This window comes from Apus apus, chromosome 5, assembly GCF_020740795.1.
Source record: "Apus apus isolate bApuApu2 chromosome 5, bApuApu2.pri.cur, whole genome shotgun sequence".
Taxonomy (NCBI): domain Eukaryota; kingdom Metazoa; phylum Chordata; class Aves; order Apodiformes; family Apodidae; genus Apus; species Apus apus.
This window is the reverse complement of record NC_067286.1, coordinates 1,316,251-1,342,333: the sequence shown is the minus strand read 5'-3', so window position 1 is coordinate 1,342,333 and position 26,083 is coordinate 1,316,251. Positions and strand designations below refer to the sequence as shown.

The window sequence follows — 26,083 nt, the reverse complement described above, 5'->3', positions numbered from 1 at the left end:
ACTGATAGGGGGTTTTACAGAATTTACACCACAAGGTTTCATCACAGCTCTCTGAATTTTGTGCCTGGACATCAGGTCAAGGGGCAGTGAGCTGGGACGGGCAGGGCAGGGGGCACCAGCCCCAGCCAACACTCCCCAGCCCTGCTGCAGAGCAAGACCTCCTCAGCAAGACACAGCACTGGAAAGGAATGGAAAAGGGGCTGCAGGTTTTGGGAGTGCATGTTGAGATAGGCACTGCCTGAAGGAGACTGCTGGAGGTCTCTCTTCTTGCTTCTCATCACGTGTGGCTGTGGGGTTTGTGCTTCAGCTGTTAAAAAAAAAAAGAAATCTCCCAAAATAACCCAAAACCCCAGAGCTCTGGTTTAGGGCTTTTACAGGAGGGATTATTTCCTGTTGTACTGGGAGAAACTGGTCGGTTTTTGCCCTTGGCTTTGGCCCTGAGGGTCTGCATGAGCTGAGGACTCCTTTTGGGATAGTAGAACTCTCCTGGGAGGGTTGGTGGACTATGGTGGGGATCAGGAAATAGGGAAGTGTTGTCGAAGGTGTTTCTGAACTGCTGAAAGTCCTGAAAACTGAGTTACCTCTGAGACCTTTGCCCACGACTGGTTGATGTGGAGAACCTGCAGGGCAGCTGAGCAGTGAGTGGGCCATGGTTGGGGCTTTGTGTGCTGGGAAGGTTGGATTTATCTCCCCGAGCTTCTTGTGTCTGCTGAGGTGCTGCCCCTGCCTTGGGGTGCAGAGCAGGGGGGGGGCTCGACAAGCTAGGAGGGGCCTCCAAGGCATCTGAGAGGTGGAACTGCTCCCAGAGCACTTCTTGGAGGGTAATTCTTGGTCGTTTCCACGAGATGGGGACCAGGACTGTTCAGCAGCCAGCCAGGAGGGCCATGCCTGCTGGGGGTGTCCTTCTCCAGCACGGGGGAGCAGATGGTCCCTGCCCCTCCTGTTGGGTCTCTCTGGGAAAGCTGTTGCTCCTGGCTAGGAGCAGCCTCCCTCCTCAGGGCTGGCTCTGCCCACTCTTGCCACGTCCTCCTCACCCAGCTGAAGCTCTCTCCTGCCAGGCTGCCTTCTCCAGCCTCAGCTCAGGACTCCACCTCTCAGCTTCCTGGGAGCAAACAGACCAGACAGGGGTGTTTGCAAAGCTTCTCGTGCTCCTTCTGAGAACTGGTCTTTTGACCTTCCCTGAAGTCCCTCCAGCATCCCCGTGCCCTCTTCCAGGCAGACAAAGGTGGGCCCCTTCCAGCAGTGGGACCGTTTCTCCATCTTCTGCTCCGTGGTCTCTGTGTGCCTGGAGGGCTCCCCAGACCCTGGCAGGGCTGTTGTGCCCAGGCTGTGCTTCAATCCTGAGAACTAAACCCTTGCATTTAGTCTCTTCCCCCCACACCCCCTCCAGCACCCCAGCCTGTCCATGTCACTTCCAGCTGGTTGTTGTGTCTTGCCCTGTGTCACTCTGCAGGCAGGTTGCTGCCACCAGCTGATTCTTTGCCATCCCACCAACACGTGTCCCACCTCCAAACCTGGCCAGTGGAGAACAGCAGTACAAGATGCTGAGAGGTTTTTGCCCAGGAGCCAGTCCCTGAGGGTCTCTGCCACCCTCTGCTCTCTCCTGTCTCTGTGTTTTTGCTCTGCCAGGGGCACAGTGTTTGGTCTCTCTTGGGTTCTCCTTGTTGGGTCCACGTGGTGGAAGTTTCTAATCAGGGTGAGGTCTGGTGTTAAGTGGAGAAATCCAGGGCTGGGGCTTCCAGGCTGGCCATGTCGGACGACCCTGAGCCCAGGCAGAGCTCAGAGCCCCAGTGACCTGTGTGTGGACAGATCTGAAGGTGCTGCTGGTACCACAGGGGTTGAGGGAGGAGATGAGGAGTCTGGAGGAAGGCCAGGCTGGCTGATGTGTTTCTGCTGAGGTTATAGATTCACAGACTGGTTTGGGTTGGAAGGGACCTTAAGAATCATCCAGTTCCAACCCCCTGCATGGGCAGGGACACCTCCCACCAGCCCAGGCTGCTCCAAGCCCCATCCAACCTGCCCTTCAACACTGCCAGGGATGGGGCAGCCACAGCTTCTCTGGGCATCCTGGGCCAGGGTCTCCCCACCCTCACAGGGAGGAATTTCTTCCTAAGATCTCATCTAAATCTCCCTCTTCCAGTTTTAATCCCTTCCCCCTGCTCCCAGCCCTCCCTGCCCTTGTCCCAGGCCCCTCCCCAGCTTTCCTGGAGCCCCTTCAGGCACTGGAAGGTGCTCTCAGGTCTCCCTGGAGCCTTCTCTTCTCCAGGCTCAACACCCCAACTCTCCCAGCCTGGCTCCAGAGCAGAGCTGCTCCAGCCCTCCCAGCATCTCCGTGGCCTCCTCTGGACTCTCTCCAGGAGCTCCATGTCCTCCTTGTGTTGGGGGCTCCAGAAGTCAGCCCAAGTGCTGTGGTTCAGCCCAGCTGGGGCTGTGGCCCTTGTTTTTAGGGAAGGGAAAAGAAGATGCACCTGAGGGCAAATAATTCCCAAGATGGATGGATATTCAAGGGGGTTGCTGCGTGGGGGCTGGGGAGAGGCACAGGAGATGTTCATGCCAGGGTGATGATGGTGGTGAGGGCTGGAGGAGTTGGGCTGTGAGCAGGTGTGGTTAGAAGGTGGTGAATGGTCCAGCTGTGACATCCTGGAGCTGTCGTAGCCCCAGGGGCAACGGGCAGTGGGCAGGGACAAGAAAAGGAGCATCCAGGAGCAGGGCAGGCAGGGAGGAGCCCTGGGGCTGCAGCAGCATCTCCTGAGTGGAAGTGCTGAAAGTCCAGACACTGGAGGCAGAGCCCCAAGGATTGAGCTGGGAATGAATGACCTTCTGCTGGCCTGGACAGAAGGCTCTCAGAGGTCTTTTAATCTATTGATCTAATGACTCATAGAATTTGTGTAATTTCCTTGCCTTCCCACTCTCCCCTCACAACTCGGCTCTTTGTCACAGTTCTGGCTGGCAGCAGGACAGATTTGTTCACTCAGGACCTACAGGCTGCTCTCCCCAGCAGGTGCTTGAAGCCAGCAGCACGTGGGGTCCCTTCTGGGCTGGAAGGAGCTGGGGAGCAGCAGCACTTACTGCCTGGTGCCCTCTGAGCTGGGAGGAGATGGAGGGATGGCTCCCAGAGCTCTGCCCGGGCCAGGTGCCAAGAGAGGGCTCTCAAGTTAGTTTGCAGCTCCTCCACCTTCTTCATGCATCTGAGTCCTTTGGGAGAAGGTCTTACCTGTCATCAGGTTGAAAGCTGGGGAGGGGCTTTTTGCTAGGGCATGAAGTGAGAGGACAAGGGGTAATGGGTTAAGACTGGAAGAGGGGAGTTTTAGGTTGGACATGGGGAGGAAATTCTTTGCTGTGAGGGTGGGGAGACCCTGGCCCAGGTTGCCCAGGGAAGCTGTGGCTGCCCCATCCCTGGCAGTGTTGAAGGGCAGGTTGGATGGGGCTTGGAGCAGCCTGGGCTGGTGGGAGGTGTCCCTGCCCATGCAAGGGGGTTGGAACTAGGTGGTCTTGAAGATCCCTTCCAACCCAAACCACTCCATAATATGATCATCCATCCTTTGTGCCTCTGCAGCCCCAGCTCAGGCAGTGCTGCCATGAGGTTCATCTCTCTTGGGGCACATCTCACCCTTCTTTCAGTCCCAGCATTTGCCTCCACTTGCCTGACACATGGAGATGCCATCTCGAGCCTGAGGAGCAGTTCTGCCTGGAGGAATGTGTGCAGTGATGCCTCCCACCTTCCCAAGCCTGGACTGAGCTCCTCATCCTCTCCTCCAGGTGCTTTTCTGCCCCACAGAGGGTGCCAGGCACCTTCCCTCTGGGGTTGTACCTCTCCAGCCATCACCCTGCTTTGAAGTGAGACCCAGAACACACATGGAGCTTGCAGGGTGGGTGGGCTCCAAGCAGCAGGTTTGGTATCTGCTTTGTATTGTCTGGTCACTGTTTGCTAAATCCCTAGTGCAGGAACTCGGGCTGTTCCGGGACAGGAGACAACTCACAGTTAGTCAGAAAATGCAAACAACATTTTTTGTTGGAAAAGAAACCTCAGTTTCAGTCTGGAAGCCTGTCAGGAGAGAGACAGCGTGGCAGGGAACCCTGGGGATCCATGATTTAGTGATTATCTTCGTGTCATTGTTAGTTGTTGTTTATTGTGGGCGGCCAGAGAAGCTCAGCTGGGCTCAGGAGGAAACTAAGCATGAAGTTGAGTGAGCTAGTCCAGAAAGACCTTGCTTTCCTGGAGCAGAAGGTTCTTTAGGCTGGTTGTCAAAGGTGTGGAGATCCACCAGGCAAACTCAGATGAGGTGGGAATGGGTTAGGGTGGTCCCTTCCTGGGGAGGTGAATTAATCAGCTGAAGCCTGGTTCAGAGTTGCTTCTCCCCAAAGGATGTGTCCTCCACAGGGAGAAGCTCTGGGCTTGGTGGGGGATACCCTGAGTAAAGTTCTGTGGTCTGTGTGATTCGGGTATATAATGGTTGGTGTTGTCTTAAAATGGCTGAAATGAGAGAGGAATAGTGTCCCTGGTGTCCTTCAGTCCATCCCTCTCTCAGGAGCACAAGGAGGGCAAGAACTCCCAAGCGGGGCACGTGGGCTCATGAATCCCCCCTGAGCAGAGTCATAGAGCCATGGGATGGTTTGAGTTGGAAGGGACCCTAAAGATCATCCAGATCCAACCCCCTGCACGGGCAGGGACACCTCCCACCAGCCCAGGCTGCTCCAAGCCCCATCCAACCTGCCCTTCAACACTGCCAGGGATGGGGCAGCCACAGCTTCCCTGGGCAGCCTGGGCCAGGGTCTCACCACCCTCATGTCCTTGTGAAATATCTCAGGAGGTTTGTGCCCCGTGTGTAGCAGAGGTAGGTGAGGTTTTGCTGCGAGCGGTGGTGGAGGAAACCCAGGGGTGTAAGAAGCTCTTGGTGATTTGCAGAGGAGTCAGTTCTGGAGCAGATGCTGTTGCAATGTAGCTCTGAGAGCAAAGTGCCCTGTGGTTGCACATCCCATGACCTGACGCTCCTGCTTGCGAGAGATGGTGGGTGTTGGTTGCACACAAGCAGTGGTGGCCCTTCCCAAGCCCTGGAAAAGGTCCCGTTTAGATAAACCCCTCTGCCTTCTTCCCTCAGCCTCCCCTGGAGGCCATCCAAGGCGGACAGCAGAGACCTTGTTGCCTCCCAGTCAGAAGGGAGGAACGAGAGGCCCGAGCTGGACGTGGTGTTCCCGGCGATGCTTGGCTGCCTGGCGGGTTGTGTTGCTCTTTTGATTATTCATCTTCCTGCCTAAGGATTGTTTTGTGCTGGGGAGTTTCCAGGAGAGGCAGCAGGGCTCCCAGGTCCTGAGTCCACCGTGGACGTGGTGTGCCTGTCTTCAGCACTGGGTTGGGGATGGTCTCCAGGGTGGCTCCTGAGTCGCCGAGTTTCCTAAGAGCCTTTCCAGGAGCCACAAGCTGGTGGCCCTGCAGCAAGGACCGTGCCCAGGGGTTGTCCCCAGGCTCCCTCCCTGGCAGTGGCAGAGCAGCAGTGACGTTGCCATCAGCCTTCTCAAGTCCCTGTGCCTCTCTGAGTCTTCATTGCCTCTCCTGGTCACCACCATGCATGGCAAGGCTCTGGGCAGCTGGGTCTCAGTCTCAGCTTCGTGCCAGAATGTTCCTGGTGGTAAATATTCTCATTTTTTTCCTTTTTTTTTCTTGTATTGCCAATGTTCTCTGGTAATAATTCACGCTCGGGGGTCTTTATGCTGACAGGGAAAACTGCTGTGCTGGACCTTCACTGCCAGGGTGGTGACAGGGAGCTCATCCTCACAGGTGTTGTCCTACAGGAAAAGATCACTCCTGTCCCCCCCAGAGCTTGGCATTTGGGGGCTGCAGAGAGGAGCCCACCAGGGGGTTTGTGCCCAAGCAGAAGCTGAGGTCTCTTTTTCTTCTGTCTGGCTGCAGCCCACCAGAAGCAAGGTGGTCAGTTGGCCTGTAGGCTTGGATGGAGGAGCTGGGTGGGGTTGCGATGTTCTGCCTGGGGTCAGACCAGCCCACCAGCACGAAGGAACCTCAGCAGAAGGGACCTTGGGGGCTGTGCTGAGAAGCCTCTCTCCATTCCTCTCTTCCTCCTGGGCTGGGGAGCAGGGCTGTGAGGGTGGCAGAGCCTCCCCGTGGCTCCCAAGCTCAGGAAGCACCAGATGAAGTGGCCTTCTCTGGTCCCGTTGCGTCCCCTGCCGTGGCCCTCGGCCTGGAGAGGGAGGGAGATAAAGGCGTTGTCTTGTGCCTCTCTGGGCTTCCAAACAAACAGGGCAATGTGCCCCCCTGGGCAGGCACCTTGGAGCCCTCCAAATGGCCGGGCTTGTGTGGGTGCTGCTGTTCCTGCCGTCCCAGGGCATGAATGGACAAGCAGGGCATTGAGGGCCGCGGGGACAGGCACAAACGCGCCACTGTGTCCCCTCCTCACACCTTCCCCTCCTCCTCCTCGGCCCCCCGGCCCCGAGGACAATGGCTCCAGCCATGCCAAGGTTCACAGCTGGCCAGGGTGGAGGAGAAGCCGGGACAAGGGTGGTGGAGAGGAAGGGGCTCGGGAGGATCCAGAGGGATAAAGGCACCGGAAGGGAAGGGGTGAGGGGAGGTGGGAGAGGGGCTGGAAGAGGAGAAGGCGCTGGGAGGTGGCTGGGGGAGAGGACAGGAGACGTAGGGAGAAGAAAGAGGAGGGCTCGGGAAGGTTTGGGAGGGATAGGGGGCTTGGTCGCCTCTTCTGCGTGGAGCTGCTGGTCTGTTCCCTCAGGGCACCCCCGGGGATGTGCCCGTGCCCTGCTGTGACACAGCGGGATGTTTTCTTCCAGCTCCTGGCCCCGTGTCTGTCTTGGGCCGTCTCTCACCACACACCTCGTCCTCCCTGAGGCTCAGGAGATGGAGAAGAGGACATCACCTCCCTCTATACACCGGGACAGGGACTAGATACTGGGTTGCACCCTGTTCCTGCTGTTCAGCCAGGAATAGCAGCCCTTGGAGCAGGAGTGGGAGCGAGGGTCTCTGGGGGCCTGAGCCAGGACACCTCAAATGCTTTGGGATCACTTTCCAGCTTATCCAAAGGCACCTTTGTCAGATGTTCTTCTGTGCTTGTGAGCTAAGGGGTTGTGGGCCTGTGTGAGAGCAGAAGGAGCTTTCCAAGGGACGTGGATGGCGCTCCTGGCTCTGGACACAGGGCCTGGGGGTGGTGATGGTTTGGCTGTACCTCGTTCCAGTGGGGTTCGTTACTCTTCGTTTTGCCACTGGTGTTGGTTCACTCTCCAACCAGGTTGTTGCTCCAGGCTCTTCCTGGCCTCTGGACGCCCTGAAATGTTTTGTTCCTCATGATGGCAAACCTGAGGTCTTGGCTAAATCCCACCAGTCCCGTATCTCCATTCCTGGTGCACTACTTGCTCTTCAGCCCACCTTAGCTGGCACTGGGATAGTTTCTCCTCCCAGCAGTTTGACTTCAGGTCTCGGATCTTCTGCTCCAGCATGAACAGGGAGTGCACAAGTTGCCCTGTCGCTTTGGAGGGACAAGGCTGTCCTTGGTGGGGGTTGACAGCGTGATGTCCCCAGGAGGGGACACAGGGTGGTGGCTGTACCTCTGCCTTGACTGGGACAGTCCTACCGTTTGTGCTGGGAAGGGGAACGTGCTGTGTCTGCATGTGTGCAGGAGAAGGGTGTCCTAATACGACTGAAACTGCTCAAACAGAGCATTTGGGAGTGAGCGACCAGCCAGTGGAGCTCAGTGGAGCTCCATCAGCCTCGGATCCAGGGCAGATCCCTGGAGTCAAGCAGTTGACACCGTGCAGCAGTTCCTCCTGCTGGCAGCCCTTGCAGACCCCAGCAGGATGTTCTGGAGGGGCTGAAGGGAGATGATGGAGGGCTTGGTGTGAGGAGGGGCTGAAGGGAGATGATGGAGGGCTTGGTGTGAGGAGGGGCTGAAGGGAGATGATGGAGGGCTTGGTGTGAGGAGGGGCTGAAGGGAGATGATGGAGGGCTTGGTGTGAGGAGGGGCTCACCCCATGTAGGAACCATCCTGCAGCTCCGGGAGGGGAACCTGGGGGCCCCTTCCAGTGCCTGGGACAAGGGGGGGGCTTCGCTCTGGGGTGGTCCTGAGAGAGCTTTGGGGGAGATGGAGGAGTGGTCTGGCTTGGTGTCCCACTCGGGTTACAGGAGCCATTTCAGTTGGGACTGGTTATTGTTACCGGCAGGTAATAAAGAGCGTTAATTAGGGAGGAATGCTGGGCTGGCGTCGGGTGGGGGGGCTGGGGGGGCACCTCCTGCCTGGGGGGACGTTCCCATCCCTGGGAACCCTCCGGGCAGCCCCAGGCTGGGCACGTGGAGCAATGGGGAGGTGGTCCTGCTGTCCCTTACGCAAGGAGCTGTGTCCCCCCCAGCCTCTGGGCAGGGACAGGGCTTTGCTGTGGCCTCTCGCTGTGTCCCAGGGGTCTCTCGCTGTGTCCCAGCCCAGCCAGGGCAGGCACAGGAGATGCCATCCCAGCTGGAGCAGAGCGGGGCTGTCACCCTGGGCCCCCTTTGGGCTTTGCCCCACGTGGCAGATCCCTTCTCAGCAGCGTCCGAGAACGGGACAAGGGGCCCAGGGCACCAGCTGGAGCACAGGAGGGTCAAGCTGAACATGAGGAGGAACTTCTTGACCGTGAGGGTGGCAGAGCTGCCCAGAGAGGCTGTGGAGTCTCCTTCTCTGGAGACATTCAAACCCATCTGGAGGTGTTCCTGTGGGATCAGCTGTGGGTGACCCTGCCCTGGCCAGGGGGGTTGGATGGATGGTCTCCAGGGGTCCCTCCCGACCCCGCCGCTCTGTGGCTGTGCTGGGGACACGGGCCTGAGGCCAAGCAGCTCCCTGGGCTTAGCTGGTGTTTGGTTAGGCAGCCACGGCCCGGATTCCTGGTGCTGGCAGCCAATCCGCCCGGGCTGAGGGATAAGCAGGGAAGGAAGCAGAAGGGAATCGGGAGCCGCGCGGGGCCCCGGGAATGTGCCGATGCGGCAGCCGGGCACAAGCCCTGCTGCTGGGGCCCTGCACCAACCTGCTCCCACCCCTCAGCTGCGTGGCCCCACCAGGGATGGCTGCTGGGTCTCCATGCCCAGAAGGGTTGGTTGAGGTTGTCCTGCTTGGATCAAGCTGTGGATCCCACCCCTACTCGGGCATCCTCTGCGTTACGAGCTGCAGAGCTGCTGGGAAAGGGGCCGCTGCACCTTGCCCTGTGGGACCACCATCCAGCAGCTCTCCTGGGGTCTCCTGGTCCTGCCCCACCACGCACCCAGTGGATGTTTTGTGATCGCCTCCCTGCTCGGCAGTGGTTTTGTCGCCGGGGTGCTCTGTGCCTCAGTTTCCCCACGAGCACCCTGCCCTCAGGTGCTTTGTGTGGGGAGAGCGCCAAGCAGAGGCCCTGGGGCAGGTGGGTGGTGCTTGGCTGGTGGCAGCTGGAGGACCATCCCAAAAATCTCCAGTGGCCTGTGCTGAAACCCAGCACCACACCCACGAGCCTCCTCTCCTTGCTGTGCTGTAGCTGCTGGCTCCCCAGCCCCTGTGGCTGCGAGGAAACCACCTGCCCTTGGCACCACGTTTGAGGGGAGGGTTTGCCCTCAGCAGCACCGTGGCCCTGGCTGGTCTGTAGGTCAAGGACTTCAAAGGGCTGGTGCCACTATCTCCTGCAGGCTGCTCCCTCTCCTGGCTGTGCTGCACCCCGGGCACTGCCCGGCGCGTTGCTTGGTTCGAAGGCATCAGAGCCATGTTCCTCCAGAGCCCTGCAGATCTTTGTCCCCATCCCGGTCCTGCTGGCCGTGGGGTGGAAGGTTTGGCTGCTGGAGGACTCCTGGTCCCATCTGAAGTGACCACAGGGCAGCACGACAGCCAGTGACATCTGCTGCACTTCAGGCAAGTGGTTTGGAGAAAGAGACGGGCTTTCAGAGACCACTTCTGGTACCTGTCTGGCCTGGGAGCCAGGTAGGGCTGAGATGGCAGGGAAGAGAGGTGGGTGGCAACCAGGCTTTTTGCTCATTGTAATTGTGGTCCTCTTCTGGGGTCAGAGCACGGTGCTTCATTTTGAATTCAAACCTTCAAACCCCCGGCAGGTCCCCGAAACCCAGAACAAATACCCACCCTCCTGGACGGGGCTTCGGTGCCACGGGAGGCTCTGGGGTTGGCACAGCCTCTTCTTTACCTCCTCATCCCTGGTGTTCCCCCACACCTTCACTGACGTTCCCCAGCCCCTGGAAAGGGTTGACCTCATTGTCGTCTCCAGGTTCCCACATCTGGTTCTTGTTAGAGGATCCCAGGATGAAGTTCTTCAGCTCTCCCTCCCCTTCCTCCCACCCCCAGGTGACCCAGGCAGGATTATGGGCGATTAGAAGACAGGCAAGAGAGCAGGAATGAGGAGGGGGGGGGGGGGGGGGGGGGGGGGGGGGGGGAGGGAGGAGGGACTGTTATAAATAGAAATACCATAAACTTATCAGCCCATCACTCGAGGTGAATTCTGGTTTTAATCTCTCAGACCTGTAAAGATGACGGACCCGCCGGGGCCAGACGCCGTTAACTCTTTCCGAGCCCCGTGGCCACGTGCCCGTCTCTGATGGGATGTGGCCGAGGGTGCCTGGGAATGGGATGGGGAGGAAGGTCCTGAGCTGAGAAGATGTCCCCAGGAGGGACCAGCTGGCAGAGCCTTGGGAGCAGGGGCAGGGAGGAGGTGGCGGGGCGGGCGGCACCGCCGCCTGGATGTGGATGGTGTTTGGAGGGTTGGGGAAGGCAGGGAAAACCAGTCCAAACATTGGGATTCCTGACATTCTCACACGTACGGGGGCCTCTGCTCGCCCGGCGCTGCTGGTGAGGAGGTATCTGTGGGCTTCATGTCTTGTTCTTCAGGCCAAGTTTTGCTTTTTTTTGGGATGGCCTTAACCCCTCGGCGAGGGAGGGGTTAGTAGCAGAGCAGATGGAGCTGGGGCACGGTCTGAGAGTGGGGTGGGCATGGGGGGGGCCAAGAGGAGGACAGGAGAGAGGAGACCAGGAAGGTTGGGGAGCTTTGCAGTGGTTCTGACTGCAGGAGGTGTGAAATGGAAGGTTGTCCTGGAAGAGGAGCCTGAGGAGTCTCCATGACCATGCCAGGCAGGTCAGGGTGTTAGAAGCGGCCGACTGACTCTGTCCTGGTGCCCTCCTGCCCTGAGATGTTCATGGTGAGCACCACTGAGCTGCTTTGCAAGGTGCTGCTGCTGGGGCAGCCTGGGACTGCTCTCCCAGCCCCCTGCTCTGGGGTGGGAGGCAGAATTCATGGGAGGACCAACACCAGCAGCACCAGGGAGCTCACAGCTTCCCTGGGCTCCTCCATCTCCCTTTCCCTGGGGCGAGGAGACGTGGGGAGTCCGTCTCACGTGGGTGTTGGGCTTCCCAGGGTCCCTGGGTGGCTCCCTCCTTCCTGCTAATCCCCCTCTTTGGAGGGGGGAGGGAGCCTCGTTAGTGTCGTTAGGAGCTCGTGACTCTGGGGAGCTTTTAATTAATCACCTAAGCTGTGGCTTTTGGTCAGAGCCCGACCTGCGGGGAAGCTCGGGGCAGGGGGGACATTCCCTGTGCAGGTTTGTTGACAAGACCCACCAGCCCTGCCCTGCCTGTTTCACCCTCCTTGACACAAACCCAGGCAGGGGAGAATCCTTCCCCTTCGGTGGGCAGCCCCTTCCCACGCCCAGCTGGACCCTCTTGTGCCTGTTATCAGGTCTCACCTCCACAGTGGCCCAGGGGACACACCTCTTGCGTCACGGTGCTTATCTCCCCCTTGGCCTGGGTCCCAGCTGAGGGCTCCTGAAGGTGACTTTTGAGACGAGGTAGGAAAAGACATAGGAAAGCCCAGCACCCTGTTGAAGGCCTTCTGTCCTTTCTGGATAGGTCCCAGGCTCCTCTTCTCCCATGGAGAAACTCCTGGGGTTTGGAAGCGTGAGGGAAACCCACTGGGGTCAGGCATCTTGAGGACTTTTCTTGGACAGGCTCAGCAGCTGGTGGGAAGGCAGCAGTAATGGTTAAAGGGCCTTTTGGGGTTCTTTGGACCTGGGTCCTAACCCTGTGACTGGGGATGAAGACGAGTTTTCTGGTAGCTTTTGTGGTGGAGGTTTGCCAGCCCCATTGTGTGATTTATAGCGTGACCAAGAGCAGGGTGGTGGAGAGGGGACAGTGCTCGCCCCTGGCCCAGGAGGGTTTCAGCTGCTGTCCAGGAGTGGCTCCTTGGGGAAGAGGTTCCTCAGTAGAGCCCCTCAGAGAGTGGTGAAGTGTCTGGTGCAGGCTACAGCAGAGGTCCTTGGGGATGGGTGAGGGACACAAGCCCCACAAGGTGCTGGCCACCAGTGAGCTCTCCCAGTCAACCCGTCACCCAAAGGAGGACAAGAGAGTGGTGGCTCCCACATCACTGCAACTTCAGGAGAAGAGGTGGCTGTCCCAGAGGAGTGGCCCTGTGCTGGTGTGGGCTCTGCAGCTGTGGAAGTGAGGTGCTGGCAGGGCTGGGGACCTCACAGGCTGCCCTGTCCTCATCCCCCCACAGTGCCAGCCTGGCCTGTCCCTGCCCCAGATGCATCCTTTGGTAGCAAGAGTTGGCAGGGAAGAGCATCACCACCTTCTCCCCCGAGTCCCCAGGCTCTGCCCTGGTGGTGAAGGGTGCTCAAAGGGTGAGGTGTCCCACAGGCTGCCCGGGTTGCTTCTTCTCTAGCCAGGGTTCCTAAGGGAGGGATCCTCCATCCCCACACACGCCTCGTCCATCTGGCAGAATTCCTGGCTGGATTTATTCCTGCTTGCCTTGGTATGAAGGGGATTTGCAGAGGAGCTGCAGTTGCACTTGGGGGGTTGGGGTGGGCTCAAACCCCCAGCTCAGGGGTTTGTGGTCCGGTGAGTGACCTTTCCCCAGCACATGGGCTGCAGAGGGGGAGGTATAAGGGGCAGGGTCTTCTCCTGGGCAAGGGCCCCGCAGGCTTTGAGGTGGAGCCACGAGGTCTTTAAGGAAGGGCTTCGTTATCTGAGCTGGGGGAGGTTGGGGGGGGTTGGCTGGACCTTCTCTTCCACCTTCTTGGCAATGTCTCTGGCACCCAGGGCTGGCACGGCCCCCAGGGGGCTGAGGGCTCCCACTGCAGGGAGACAGATAAAGAAAGCACTTTCTGCCAACAGAACCCAGCCCAGCTGCCCCAGAGCAGGAGAGGGGAGGAGGAGGAGGAGCCCTCCAGGAGAAGGAAGAGGGAAGTCGGAGAGGAGAGGAGAGGAGAGGAGAGGAGAGGAGAGGAGAGGAGAGGAGAGGAGAGGAGAGGAGAGGAGAGGAGAGGAGAGGTCCTGCAGGGTTGGGATCTGGAGAAACTCCAGGGCGTTCTGCAAAGGGGAGGGAAGGATCCAAAGGGAAGGACACCAGCTCTCCCCAGAGCTCCCCCTGAGCCCACACTTCCAGCCCTACCTCCCCGTGGCCCCCAAAGGGGAGCTCCTCCAGCAGCCCCTCTCTCAGCTTCTCTGACAAAGCTGCTGCTGGCCAGGTCAGCGCCGGGCTGGTGGTGCTGGTTGGGCAAGACTTGGCTCTCCTGCTCTGTGGGGCTGTGTCTGGCATGGCTCAGGTCTGACCCATCATCTCCCTTCTCCCACGTGTCCTGGGCCTGGCCCTGGCAAGCCCAGGTGTCCCACAGCCAGAGCGTGGCTTGCAAATTGCTGTTGACCAACCCCACCTCTGTGTCCACCTTCCCGGGTAGTGTCACCACCCTGGCTGGTCCCACATATCCCATCCCTGGTTCCACACTGGGACACAGATGGGTATGGACAGGTGGTGGTCCTTAAACTGAAGGATCTGCTGATCTTCTCAGATCTTGTGACGCTGCAAAGGTCTGGGTGTGTTTCTGACCTGCAGACAAGGGCCTTTTGTGTCCTTCTCATGGTTTATGCTTCCACCTCCTCTCCCTTCACAGGCCACGACATTAATGGAGCTCTGGAACCATCTAACATTGACACTAGCATCCTGGAAGAGTACATCAGCAAGGAGGACTCACCAGATATGTAAGTGCTTCCCCTGCTCCACAGCAGGACCAGTGTCCACTCGTGTTCTCTGTGGAGAGCTGGTGACCAGCCCTGCAATCCAAGGAATCCTTTAGCAACCCCTGTGCCTCTGGCCCTCCTGGAATTCTCCTTTATTGCTCTTTGCTCTCCTACTCATCTCCAGTTCTTCCTCCTGTCTCTTCCAGGCTTCTTGCCTTTGAGTTTCTCCAGCCTCTTCTGTCCCCTCTCTTTCCCCTCCTGAGGGCACCAGGACAGACTTGTCCTCAAGTTTAAGCCATGGGAAAGGAAGCACTGGAAGCTCAGTGTGAAGTGTTGAAGCCCCAGGGCAACAGGAGTGTGGGGAAGGGAAGAGTGTCCCCAAGTGCCCCAAGGCTGGCAAAGAGATGGGGAGCAGCCCTGGCCAGCAGCTGAGGTGGGCTGGGCCATGGCTGGGAGAAGGATCTCTGGGGCTTCCCTGGGCTAGTCTGTAAGCTGAAGCATGGTGAGCAGATCCTGCTGCCTCCTGCTGCCCTCCCAAGCTTTGGGGTTGGTGTCCTGGCCACTTCTGGCCTTGGCAGCCCCGCAGGTGGATTTTGCAGCAGTCCCACCACCCCAGCTGACTGTCCTGCCTCCCTGGATGCTCCTGCTGGTGCCACCACACTGCTGCCTCTTTGCCAGTTTCCTGGCTCTCCAGAGCACCCGAGTGGCTTTGTCCCCGTGGCCGGGGAGGGGCAGAACCACCTAAATGTCCCTCTGCTGAGCTTGTCCCCTTTTCTCTCTCCCAGCTGCTTCCCTGACATCCCAGCTCCAGCCAGCTATGCACAGCCCCAGCCCTCCAGCTCAGCCACCATCAACGCTCCTCCTGCCAGCTCCATCTCCAATGTGACCAACCCCACGTCCAGCACTTCCCTCCACCTCCCTCCCCCGGGCAGCCAGCTCCCAATCCGACATGGGCCTCTTCTGCCCAACCCCTGTGGACCCAGCTACGGTGCTCACCTCAACTGCAATAACAACAATGGCATGGTGGTGCCCAAGGGCTACCTTGGTGGCCACTGCCTGAACAGCGTGGTCCCTCCAATCAAGTCGGAGCCCAAGGCCTCCTACGCACCCGGGTAAGTGGGGTTGAGGTGGCAGAAGAAGGGCAGATGGTGGGATTGAGTGCTCCTCCAGGCTGGTGGGACCTGGAGGGTTGGTGTGGCTTGTCAGTCTGGGTTGGGCTCTTGCTTCACAGAGAGATGGGCTGTTGTTTTTTAACAAGCGTAGGTCCCGAAGTCTCCTTAGAGGTTGATCTTCTCTGTGTGCCTTGAGCTGGGGAGGATCAGTAGCACCCCCCATGGCTGCAGGTGCTGGTGGAGGTGGGGATCTTGCACATCTACGAGTGCAGGGTGGGAGAAGGAGAACGTTGTGGCTTTGGGCTTCAAGAAGGAAGACACAGGAGAAATTTGCACGTGACAAAACTCAGCCTCCAGGACGTTCCCATCGCTCTCCCAAGGGATCTGAACTCAGCTGGGCAGAGAGAAACTTCACTTGACCTGATGTTGTAGGCACTCCACTCCAGAGAAGACAAGGTAGATACTCCACTCAAGAGAAGAAACAGAGACCGTGTCAGAGAGTTCTTTGGCAGGCAAGGCACACCAAGAGGGTATGGTCCTGCTGGGGTAGGAGCTGGCATGAGGAAACCCTTTCTGCCTGGAGGAGGGAAGAAGATGGCTGGTCTCTTCCTCCTCAGGCACTCTCTGGTCCATGCTGCTCTCCCCCTGGCTCAGGGGAGGGACACGAGATGATCTGAAGCTGGGCAGGTGGAAATCAAAGTGTGCAGCAGCTTGTTCATCAGCAGGAGGCCTTGGCAGTTGTCTTGCCAGGAGCAGCTGTGCCCTGGTCCTCCCATCTCCAGAGCACAGGGGGTGGGTGGCCCTGAAGGTCTCTCTGCTCAGCCAATCTCTGCCCCTTCTCCAGTGGAGATGATGGATGTGAGGGACAAGGAGGCCAGGATGGCCCCGGGGCTGCTCCTCTCTGCAGGTCCCTGGGTGGCTCTTCTCCTTCTGCCTTGTCCCCTCTGGTGTTGGCAGCAAGCACAGCGTGGGGGTTCCCAGGCTGGGGAGCTTCCAGCACACAGAACCAATGATCCAGCCATCATGCAGTTCCATTGGGATGACTTGGACCCTTTGGATGAACTTGGAGAGATCTTCCAGAGAGAGAGAGAAGTGAAACAAAACCAGCCCTTATTGTTTTCCCCAGGCTGGGAAGTTCTCCCTGGCTGTGTTAGGGGGATCCGTGCCCAAAAGCATCCTGTGATGCCTTCTCATGGCCCTTCTGCATGCATCTGGTGTTCTCCAGGGTGGGAGAGGTCAGGAGGAGGGATCAGAGCTGGAGACCTTGGTTTGGATGTAGATGAACTGGGTCAGCCTTGATGGCAACATTTCTTCAGCATCCCAAATGACTCTGCACTCCTAGCAGGCTTTTCCAGGAGGAATAACGTGTTGGATACCAACAAACCCTTCCCTTGGACTGGACACCTCCACACTGCCTCCCTGTGGGACTTCTGCAGTCTCCATCTTTCTGTTCCAAGACCTTTTCCATCCTCCAGGATTCCCAGACTTGTCCTAGGCCCCTTTTCATCTCAGCCCAAACTTGGTTTGCTGAGGCCCAAATCCCAAGAAACTCATATGAAATGGAGCATGAAGTTATGGCCAGCATGGCAAGGAACCTGGAAATGAGGCTGGTGAGAGATGCTCCAGGCACAGGAGAGGGGTGGAAAGGTCCTGCAGGTGCAGGTGGAGGAGATGAAGCTTATTCTGCAGCTCCAAAGCTGATGGTGTAAGATGGGAGGGAACAGAAAAGATTCCCTGTGGAAAATCCACTTGTGAGGAGGAACAAGGTGTCAGGAGGTGGGAAACAAGGTGTCTGGATGGAGCAGGTTCTGCTGAGGTACAAGGCCTGTTGTTGTGCACCAGGGTGGTGGGAGTTGTGCCCTGGGCTGAAGATGCCTGAGGCTCAAGGTTCTGCTGCAGTGGGGTGTGTGGTGAGGACAGAGAGTGAAAACCTGCTTCATGTGAATTCCCAAGGAGATGCTTTGGAATGGCTGGTGGGTGACCTGGAGAGGAGCTGCTGGTGGGTGACCTGGAGAGGAGCTACTGGTGGGTTACCTGGAGCTGAGCTACTGGTGGGTTACCTAGAGAGGAGCTACTGGTGGGTCACCTGGAGCTCAGTTACTGGTGGGTCACCTGGAGCTGAGTTACTGGTGGATTACCTGGAGAGGAGCTACTGGTGGGTCACCTGAAGCTGAGTTACTGGTGGGTTACCTAGAGTTGAGTTACTGGTGGATTACCTAGAGAGGAGCTACTGGCGGGTCACCTGGAGCTGAGTTACTGGTGGGTCACCTAGAGCTGAGCTACTGGTGGGTTACCTGGAGAGGAGCTACTGGTGGGTCACCTGGAGCTGAGCTACTGGTGGGTTACCTGGAGAGGAGCTACTGGTGGGTCACCTGGAGCTGAGCTACTGGTGGGTTACCTGGAGAGGAGCTACTGGTGGGTCACCTGGAGCTGAGCTACTGGTGGGTGACCTGGAGAGGAGCTACTGGTGGGTTACCTGGAGCTGAGCTACTGGTGGGTTACCTGGAGAGGAGCTACTGGTGGGTCACCTGAAGCTGAGTTACTGGTGGGTCACCTGGAGAGGAGCTACTGGTGGGTCACCTAGAGCTGAGTTGCTGGTGGGTTATCTGGAGAGGAGCTACTGGTGGGTCACCTGGAGAGGCCGGGGGTCTCGAAGCCACAGTAGGGTGGCAGTGACAGCTATGGCAGCCCCAGCCCTGTCACCTCAGGGTGTCAAGGATCTGCTGTGGGATCAGCAGGGGTTTCCAAGCAGAGCCTGGAGTGATCCCGGAGCTGCGGGTTGTGCTGGAAACCGGTTTCAGCTGCATTCCCTGTTCCTTCTCCCACCGCAGCACTTTACCCGACTCGCCCCCGGACTCCGGCTCCGAAGCCTACTCCCCTCAGCAGGTGAATGGTAAGTGCTGCGAGAGAGAGAGGGCTTGGTGGGAAGGGAAATAATAATAATCCAAGCCTCAAGCCCAACATCCTCCCCCTTTGTGTCCCGGGCACGTGGTTGGCTCTGAAATCTTTATCAGAGGGGAGAAAACGGGGCGGCTGCAAATCCCGGGGGAGATTATCAGAGAGCAAATATCCCTCGACTGGCTCCTATTGTTCTGCTGCCGGGCTCGGGGCACGGGGGAGAGAGGGAGGGAAGGGGAAGGGAGGCAGGGTGGGAATCCACTCGGGCAGGGAGAGCCCAGTGGGGTGGCTGGTCCCTGGGGATGTGGAACCTGCTGGGCCCTTCCTCCTGCCCCCCGAGCCGGGGGAGCCGACGGGACCCAGCGGGAACTGGTCCCTGAGATGGAGCCCGGGAGGCAGAGATGGACCCGCCGTTCTGCAGTAAGTTCCTTCCTTCCCTCTCCTCCGGTGGGGCCGGCTCAGCCTTGGGGGGGGGCTCCTGCTCCCCCTGCAAAGAGGAGAGAGAGAGAGATGGGTTGTCCCCCCAAGCCGGGTACAGGCCGGGTCGCTGGCGGGTTCTCCTGGTGGGGCCACCGAGCGTTGTTTGGCTCCTCTGGTGACCTTCACTGCTCTTTGGTGGAAGAAACCTGGTGAGGAGGGAAAGTTGCTTCTGGTCTCCCTTCCCCCTCAGCAGCAGCAGCACCCTCTTCCCCAGGCTCCAGCCCAGTCCCCACCGGGAAGACTGCCTGCTCTTTTTTTCTTTTTTGATGGAAGAGGTCAAGAGTTCTGTTTATCTTGCTAAAAAAAATCCCTGGAATTCCTCCTGGCCCTTCCTTAAATATAACAAAGAGGCCGGGTTGCTCAGCATGTGGAGAGCTGCTTGGGGAGGAGGAGGCTTTGGAGAGCACCCACCAAGCAGCTCCTTCCTCCTGAGGAAAGGATCAGATTCCCAGACCTGCTTGTTTTTTTCCCCTGGAGCTGGAAGCCCAGAGCTTGAGTCCTACGTTTGGCAAATGCGTCAGCATCTGTCCCCACCCTGGTTGGAAGCCCGTGGAGATGTGCTGTGAGCACGGTGAAGACAGAGTGTCTCCTATGAGGGGGTGTACCTGGATGCTTGTGCATGGGGTTGTCCCTTCAGAGCCTCACAGGGTTGTACCAGGGCCACCAGCACCAAGGCTGCCCATGCTGCAGGGTCAGGACATGGACTGAAGATGTTGTGAAGACACATTCCTTGCAGTGCTTCCCAGGAGAGGACATGAGGCTCCTCTCCCAGCTGTCCCTCTGTGGGAACTTGGTCTCCAGGGGTTGTTCTGAAGCTGCTGGGAGCTGTGTCCGCCAGCGGTGCTGAAGCTGCCTGGCTGCTTGTCTCGTTGAGCTGTGCTGGTCTTGGCTCCGTGTTCAGTGGGTGGAAGTTGGGTGGCTGCTTTGTGGTCCTGAGCTCCAGACTCCTGAGGATGGACACCTTCCCTGGAGCCCCAGTAGCTCCAGAAGACAGGCTGGCCCAGGAGCAGGACCCTGCTGGTGAGCGTGGCCAGAGGAGCCCTGTTGGGTGTGTGCTGGAAGAGGGCACTGAGAGATCCTGGCAGACAGAAGAAGACCTTTGGAGGGAGCAGAATGGGTGCAAGTAGCTTCCCTGGCAGCCTTCAGTAGGAGGGGTCAGTGTTGAACACATCTCACTTCTCCAGACCTTGCAATGGGAGGTTTTCTGATTCCTGGTCAAGTGCCTTGACCTCGTTAGTCAACCACCGACTGGTTGTTCAGAGACCAAAGTCCATCCAGTGTCTGGCCCAAGGCTGGCTGGTGGCACCAGCTTAGGGGAGCAACCTCCAAAGGCCCAGCAGATACTTTCCCTGCTCTCCCCCACGGTCTGGACCAGGCTTGGCCAGGCCCTGGGTGCAGTTTGCCAGTGCTCAGCTTCATCAGATGTCCACAGAGGGGGTGCAAGGAACCTTGGTCTTGCACTTCAAACACCTGCCAAGTCACTGTCCCCACCCCTTGGTTTACCTTGAACCCCAGGAGTTGGTCCCTCAGTTCTGCAGGTCCCCCTGTGGGGACACCTGAATGTGCAGGTTAATGGAGACACACCTCCAGCTTTGTCCTGTTGAAGAAGAGGTGAGTGGAGGCTTGTTCTGAGGGGCTGGGCACCAGGCTGTGGTCCTTCCTACCTCCCATGGGCAGGGAGACCCATCAAAGAGCTCCCGTGCTGAGAACCACACGTCCTGACACTGCCAGGACCTTCCTCTTCCACCTTCTCTTCAGTGATGTGCTTTGGTTGGGCATCAGCTTCTGACTTGTGACCAGGTTGTGGCCCAACCTTGTCTGAGGGGGCTTTGTTGGCCCAGGTGTGGGGCTTGGGACTCAGGGGAGGTCTCAGGAGGGTAACATGAGTCTGGTTGATCTTGTTGCTCTTCTTTCATGCTGGGATGGGAGGGAAGAACTTCCCTGCAGGAGAAATGCTGGACTTCCACGTGAGGCTTCTGTGACCTGCTTCTCCAGGAGCTGCCTGGTGATGCCTCAGATTCCCACTCATCTACATCCAGGATGTTCACTCACGTTCCCTTGGGAGATTTTTCCAGGAACGTTCTTGCAGGTCCTGTTGTTCTCAGCCTGACACCTTCAGTGAGTCCAAAAAGGCTCTCACACGTACAACCCTCAAGTTTTATAATGAGCTTTTTCTGTGCCCAGATGTCCTGGCCTAGATCTCCCGTGGTCTTTGTCAGCTCATTCCTCACGTGTCTGGTGCTGAAGTTGGTGACCATTCTCCTAATTTTTCTTTTAGTTTTTCCACTGCTCTTCTCCACTTGGAGAATCTGCCTGTGGAAGGGCTGGATTGTGCTGAAGAAGCAGGTTCCAGGTGGAAAGTTTCTCCTCTTTGCAGCTTCTCCCTCCTCCTTACACCTTCTTCCTCCTCTTTCCAGCTTCCTCCTCTTTCCATCTTCTTCCTCCCCTCTCCAGCTTCTTCAGTGGGGACAGAGAAGCTGGAACAAGTGATCTCATAGAATCCTGGAATCATTTTGGTTGGAAAAGACCTTTAAGACCATCACATCCAACCATGGGCCCAGCAGTTCCTCAGCCTCAGATCTTTGCCTTTTTCTTGCTCACAGCAGAAGTTCATTCCTTCTTAGGGAGGATCAGAACCTAAAAAGAAGCTGCATGAAATGAGGCCAAGGCTGATTATTCCCAGGAAGTTTGGAGCAGGCACTCAGTGACGTCCTCATGGCTGAGTTCTGCTCAGAGTTAAAGCTTCACTTGGTGGGGTCACTGGTGTGACCAGTCCCTGAGAGCTGTAGGCGGTGCCATGAGACCACCTGAGTCTGGAGAGCAGGGAAGGTGGTTCTTGTTATTCCCTTTGGTCAAGTCACTGATTTCTGATCAGTCTGTGGGTGTCTGGGCTGAGATTCAACCGTGTTGCTTCATTTCATACCCTTTAGGTTTTGCTCTTCAAAGGTCATAGAATCCCAGACGGGTTTGGGTTGGAAGGGACCCTAAAGACCATCCAGTTCCAACCCCCTGCGTGGGCAGGGACACCTCCCACCAGCCCAGGCTGCTCCAAGCCCCATCCAACCTGCCCTTCAACACTGCCAGGGATGGGGCAGCCACAGCTTCCCTGGGCAGCCTGGGCCAGGGTCTCACCACCCTCACAGCAAAGAATTTCTTACTCATGTCCAACGTAAATCTCCCTCTCCCAGTTTTCATCCATCCCCCTCACCCCATCCCTCCCTGCCCTTGTCCCAAGCCCCTCCCCAGCTTTCCTGGAGCCCCTTCAGGCACTGGAAGGTGCTCTCAGGTCTCCCTGGAGCCTTCTCTTCTCCAGGCTGAACACCCCAACTCTCCCAGCCTGGCTCCAGAGCAGAGCTGCTCCAGCCCTCCCAGCATCTCTGTGGCCTCCTCTGGACTCTCTCCAACAGCTCCATGTCCTTCTTGTGCTGGGGGCTCTAGAATGGGACAGTTCTCCAGGTGAACCTGGAAATGGTTTGGTTGAAGCCCTCAGCTGAGCACTGGGCTTGAGGACCTGGAGGCCCAAGCAGCTGCAGAAAGGGGCTGGATTTGCATGCCTCTCCACACACCAAACGTGTCTTTTGGTGGCAGTCTAGTCAAATGGAGCCTAATCGTGGCATTAGTACCCAAGTCCAAACAGAGGAGGAGGTAGGTGGGGTTGTATTTGAATGTCCTTCTTTGTTTATTTAAATTTTGAGGTCAAAGTCTCCCTCTTGTTCAAATTTCAAAACCAAACAAAACGAGCAAGTGGCTCCACAGAAGCCCTCACAGGTGATGCTGATGGGCTGGAGGTGCTCAGGTCATGCAGTTGTCTCTCCTCTAGTTGTCCCCATGCCTGCCTCTGCTCTCAGAGAAGATCCCAGGAGGTGTCCTTGCATGGTGGCTGAGAGCCTGGTTCCTTGGCCAGGGGGTTGTGGCCCACAGCTCTGACCATCTCTGGCATCTTCAGCTGGGTTTCTTTGCCCCCAGAAGATAGTGCTGGGCACTTGCCTTGGGTCAGGAGTCAGGAGAATGAGGCCATTTCAGGTGCTTTCTCTCCAGCTTTGCATTTCCAGGCACTGGCTTCAGCCCCAGTTGTTGGCTGTTGGACCTCAAAGCTGGGCTTTCTTGGTCCACACAGGTCCTTGGTGCCACAGGAGGGTTGTGGTTGGTGGGTCTTGTGTTTGAAAAGCTGCCTGGGGATTCCTAAAACCAGGCACCACGTGTGCTACGGAGGCTTAGGAAATACCAGGAATGTTGGTGGGAATCTTCCCTGTTGTCCCTCAGCCTGAGGACCTGGTTGCCCTTGGAGTTTTGGCTCTTTAAGCTTTGAGGTGCTGGGCCTTGCCTGCTTCCTTTGTGATCACCCCTTCCACCTCTTCTCAGAAGATACGTGGTATGAGACACCTGGTTTTGTGGTGCTGTGTGTCCCGTTACCAGCTGGCCAGCCAGGACCCTGCTGTGTCCTTGCTCTGCAGGTGCCACTTGGGCAAACTGGGGGTGAAGTTGGCAGCCCAGGCTGACATCAGAAAGTCACCACTGCTCTGGGTCTCTCCAGGGGAGCCCTGGAGGTGTCTGTGAGATGTAGGAGCTGTTGAGGAACCTGGGAGGAGAAGTCAGTGCAGGGCAAGGTGGCCGTGGTGAGGTGGGTGGGGTGGTTGAGGGGACACAGCCCTGTTGGTGGAGATAACCAGGACCAGGAGGGGAGAGGAGAGCTGTGCCTGTGCTGTGCATGGCCCTGCCTTCTGGCCTCATCAGGGAGCCATGGACTTGCTTTGGTTGGAAAAGACCTCTAAGATCCTCCAGCCCACCCATTCCCCCAGCCCTGCCCAAGCCACCCCTGCCCCGTGTCCCTCAGCACCATCTCCAGGGCTTGGAAACCCCTCCAGGGATGGGGACTCCCCCCCTGCCCTGGGCAGCCTGGGCCAGGCCCTGACAGCCCTTTGGGGGAAGGAATTGTTCCTAAAAAGAAATAAAAATGACCATGACCAACAGTGCCCTTGTGGCCAAGAAGGCCAATGGCATCTTGAGGTGCATTAGAAAGGGGGTGGTTAGTAGGTCAAGAGAGGTTCTCCTCCCCCTCTGTTCTGCCTTGGTGAGGCTGCATCTGGAGTGTTGTGTCCAGTCCTGGGCCCCTCAGTTCCAGAAGGACAGGGAAGTGCTGGAGAGAGCCCAGGGCAGAGCCACAGAGATGATGGAGGGAGTGGAACATCTCCCTGGTGAGGAAAGGCTGAGGGGGCTGGGTCTCTTGAGCTTGGAGAAGAGGAGACTGAGGGGCCACCTCATCCATGGTTACAGATCTGTTCAGGGCAGTGTCAGGAGGATGGAGCCAGGCTTTGTTCAGTGATGTCCAGTGATAGGACAAGGGGCAGTGGGTGCAAACTGGAGCACGGGAGGTTCCACATAAACATCAGAAAAAACCTTCTTTCCTGTGAGGGTGACAGAGCCCTGGGCCAGGCTGCCCAGAGAGGCTGTGGAGTCTCCTTCTCTGGAGACATTCAAACCCACCTGGACACGTTCCTGTGTGATGTGCTCTGGGTGACCCTGCTCTGGCAGGGGGGTTGGGCTGGGTGGTCTTTCCAGGTCCCTTCCAACCCCTCAGATCCTGTGATTCTGTAACAGCTCTAACTCTTTTCTCTCTTTCAAGATCCTCACCTCCTCCGGACCATGACCCCCGAGAACATGTGCCACTTGACTCCCCCTTCTCGCCTGGAGCACCCACCTCCTCCTCCTCCTCCTCCTCCACCTCCGCCCCCTCACCTGCAGGGTCCCCCACCACCTCCCCCTCCTCACCCTCACCAGCACCCCCCCCACTTCCCCAGCCTGCAGAGGGATGTCTACATGAAGGCTGAGCCCCTGATGCCCCCCTACGGGCTGGGGCAGGCCATGGGGCCCCCCGACCTCCACCATGCCCAGCAGTCCCAGATGCTGCACCAGCTACTCCAGCAACATGGAGCAGAGTAAGACCCTGGGGCCCTGGGGCTTTGCAAGGTGGTTTGGTGAAGGGGAAGGATGGGATGGGTTGGGTTGGAGGGACCTCAAGGATCATCCAGTCCCAGCCCTGCATGGGCAGGGACACCTCCCACCAGCCCAGGCTGCTCCCAGCCCCATCCAACCTGCCCTTCAACACTGCCAGGGATGGGGCAGCCACAGCTTCCCTGGGCAACCTGGGCCAGGGTCTCCCCACCCTCACAGGGAGGAATTTCTTCCTAAGATCTCATCTAAATCTCCCCTTTTCCAGCTTAAAATCATCCCCCCCTCCTCCTGTCACTGCCTGAGGGAAGGGGCTGGTGAGGGAATGGGGGCTGGAGGGTTGCAGAAGGTGGGGAGCGAAACCACTGGGTTTAACTGGAAGTTGAGGAGGGTGCCCTGGCTCTCTGGGGAGACAGGGAGGTGGAGAAGACCCCAAGTGTGGGGCAGGAAGGGTTTGCAGTGCGTGGGCTGGTGGTGGGGACAGAGCAGGGGAAAGCCCAGACGTGCTGGCCTGGGTACCAGAGGGTGGGTTGGGCAGAGCCTGGTGGGAGACAGAAAGACCCTGGGAGAAGGTTCTGGGGTTTGGGGTGAGGTGCCAGCGTGGTTCTGCTGTGGGGCTGTCACCTCCTGGCCCTGCTGCTCATCCCTGGCTTCTCCTGGGGTCCCACAGCCTCCCGGTGCATCCTGCCAAGAAGCGGAAACACTCCGAGTCCCCCCCCAACACCCTCAATGCTCAGATGCTCAACGGGCTGATAAAGCAGGAGCCAGGGATGGGATCTGTGCCCCTCAACCCTGACAGAGTCCCAACCCCACCCTGGCACCAGCCAGGAGCTCTCTCACCAGGTATGTGTTCTTTGTCCCCTCCCCATGTCCCCTTTCCTTCAATCCCCCCCGGTGTGGAAACCCCTCCTGCCAGCCCAGGCAGCCTGTTGGGCCAGGGGCTTTGGGATGGGGGGCACTGTAGGGTGCCAAGCAGTGGGGTTCACTCCAGCTGGACCCCCAGGAGATGAGCAGGGGGGTGGGTTCATCCTGGCCCAGGTCTCCTGCCCATTGTGGTGGTCCTGGCAAGCTTCAGGCTGGCCACCCTGCTGGCTTCTTTGTGCTCTTAGCCAGCTGGGTGCTCTGATGGAGCCATTTGGGTGCTGTGATGGAGCCTCTTGGGGGCTCTGGTGGAGCCACTTGGGTGCTGTGATGGAGCCACTGGAGCTGGTGCTTTCCCCTCCCCACAGGCCTGATCCAAGACAACGACAGCTTGAATGGCTCCTACCTGGATCCCAACTACCAGTCCATCAAGTGGCAGCCACATCAGCAGAACAAGTGGGCAACTCTGTATGATGCCAACTACAAAGAGCTGTGAGTAGTTCACCCCCTTTGGGAGGGCAGGAAGGTTCACCTTCCGTGTGTCGGTGGCAAGGGACACCCTGGGGGGTGGGTGACACTCACAAGGTGGGACAAGGACATTCCTGGGCTCCTCCTTGTCCTGTCTGGTCACTCTGCCTGTGCTGTGGTGGAAACGTTCTCCACACTCTGGCTCTGCCAGTGGGGAAGTTAATTCCCTGCACTTCTGCAGGGCTGGGGGAGGATGAAGAAGTGGGGCTGGGGGAGAAGGAAGAAGAAATGGGGCTGGGGGAGGATGAAGAAGTGGGGCTGGGGGAGAAGGAAGAAGAAGTGGGGCTGGGG

At 58.2% G+C, this 26,083-nt stretch overlaps 1 protein-coding gene across 4 annotated transcripts in view; it reads left to right on the top strand.

Moving 5' to 3' along the window:
• The window catches only part of MYRF (myelin regulatory factor), a 57,316-nt gene that overhangs the window by 9,841 nt on the left and 21,392 nt on the right, over nt 1-26,083 (top strand). For all 4 annotated transcript variants that reach the window (XM_051620779.1, XM_051620780.1, XM_051620777.1 and 1 more), the window contains exons 2-7: nt 13,898-13,985; nt 14,750-15,076; nt 17,908-17,969; nt 24,078-24,390; nt 25,074-25,246; nt 25,633-25,756. In XM_051620779.1, coding sequence (XP_051476739.1) covers nt 13,898-13,985; nt 14,750-15,076; nt 17,908-17,969; nt 24,078-24,390; nt 25,074-25,246; nt 25,633-25,756 — 1,087 coding nt within the window. The remainder of the gene's footprint in view (nt 1-13,897; nt 13,986-14,749; nt 15,077-17,907; nt 17,970-24,077; nt 24,391-25,073; nt 25,247-25,632; nt 25,757-26,083) is intronic.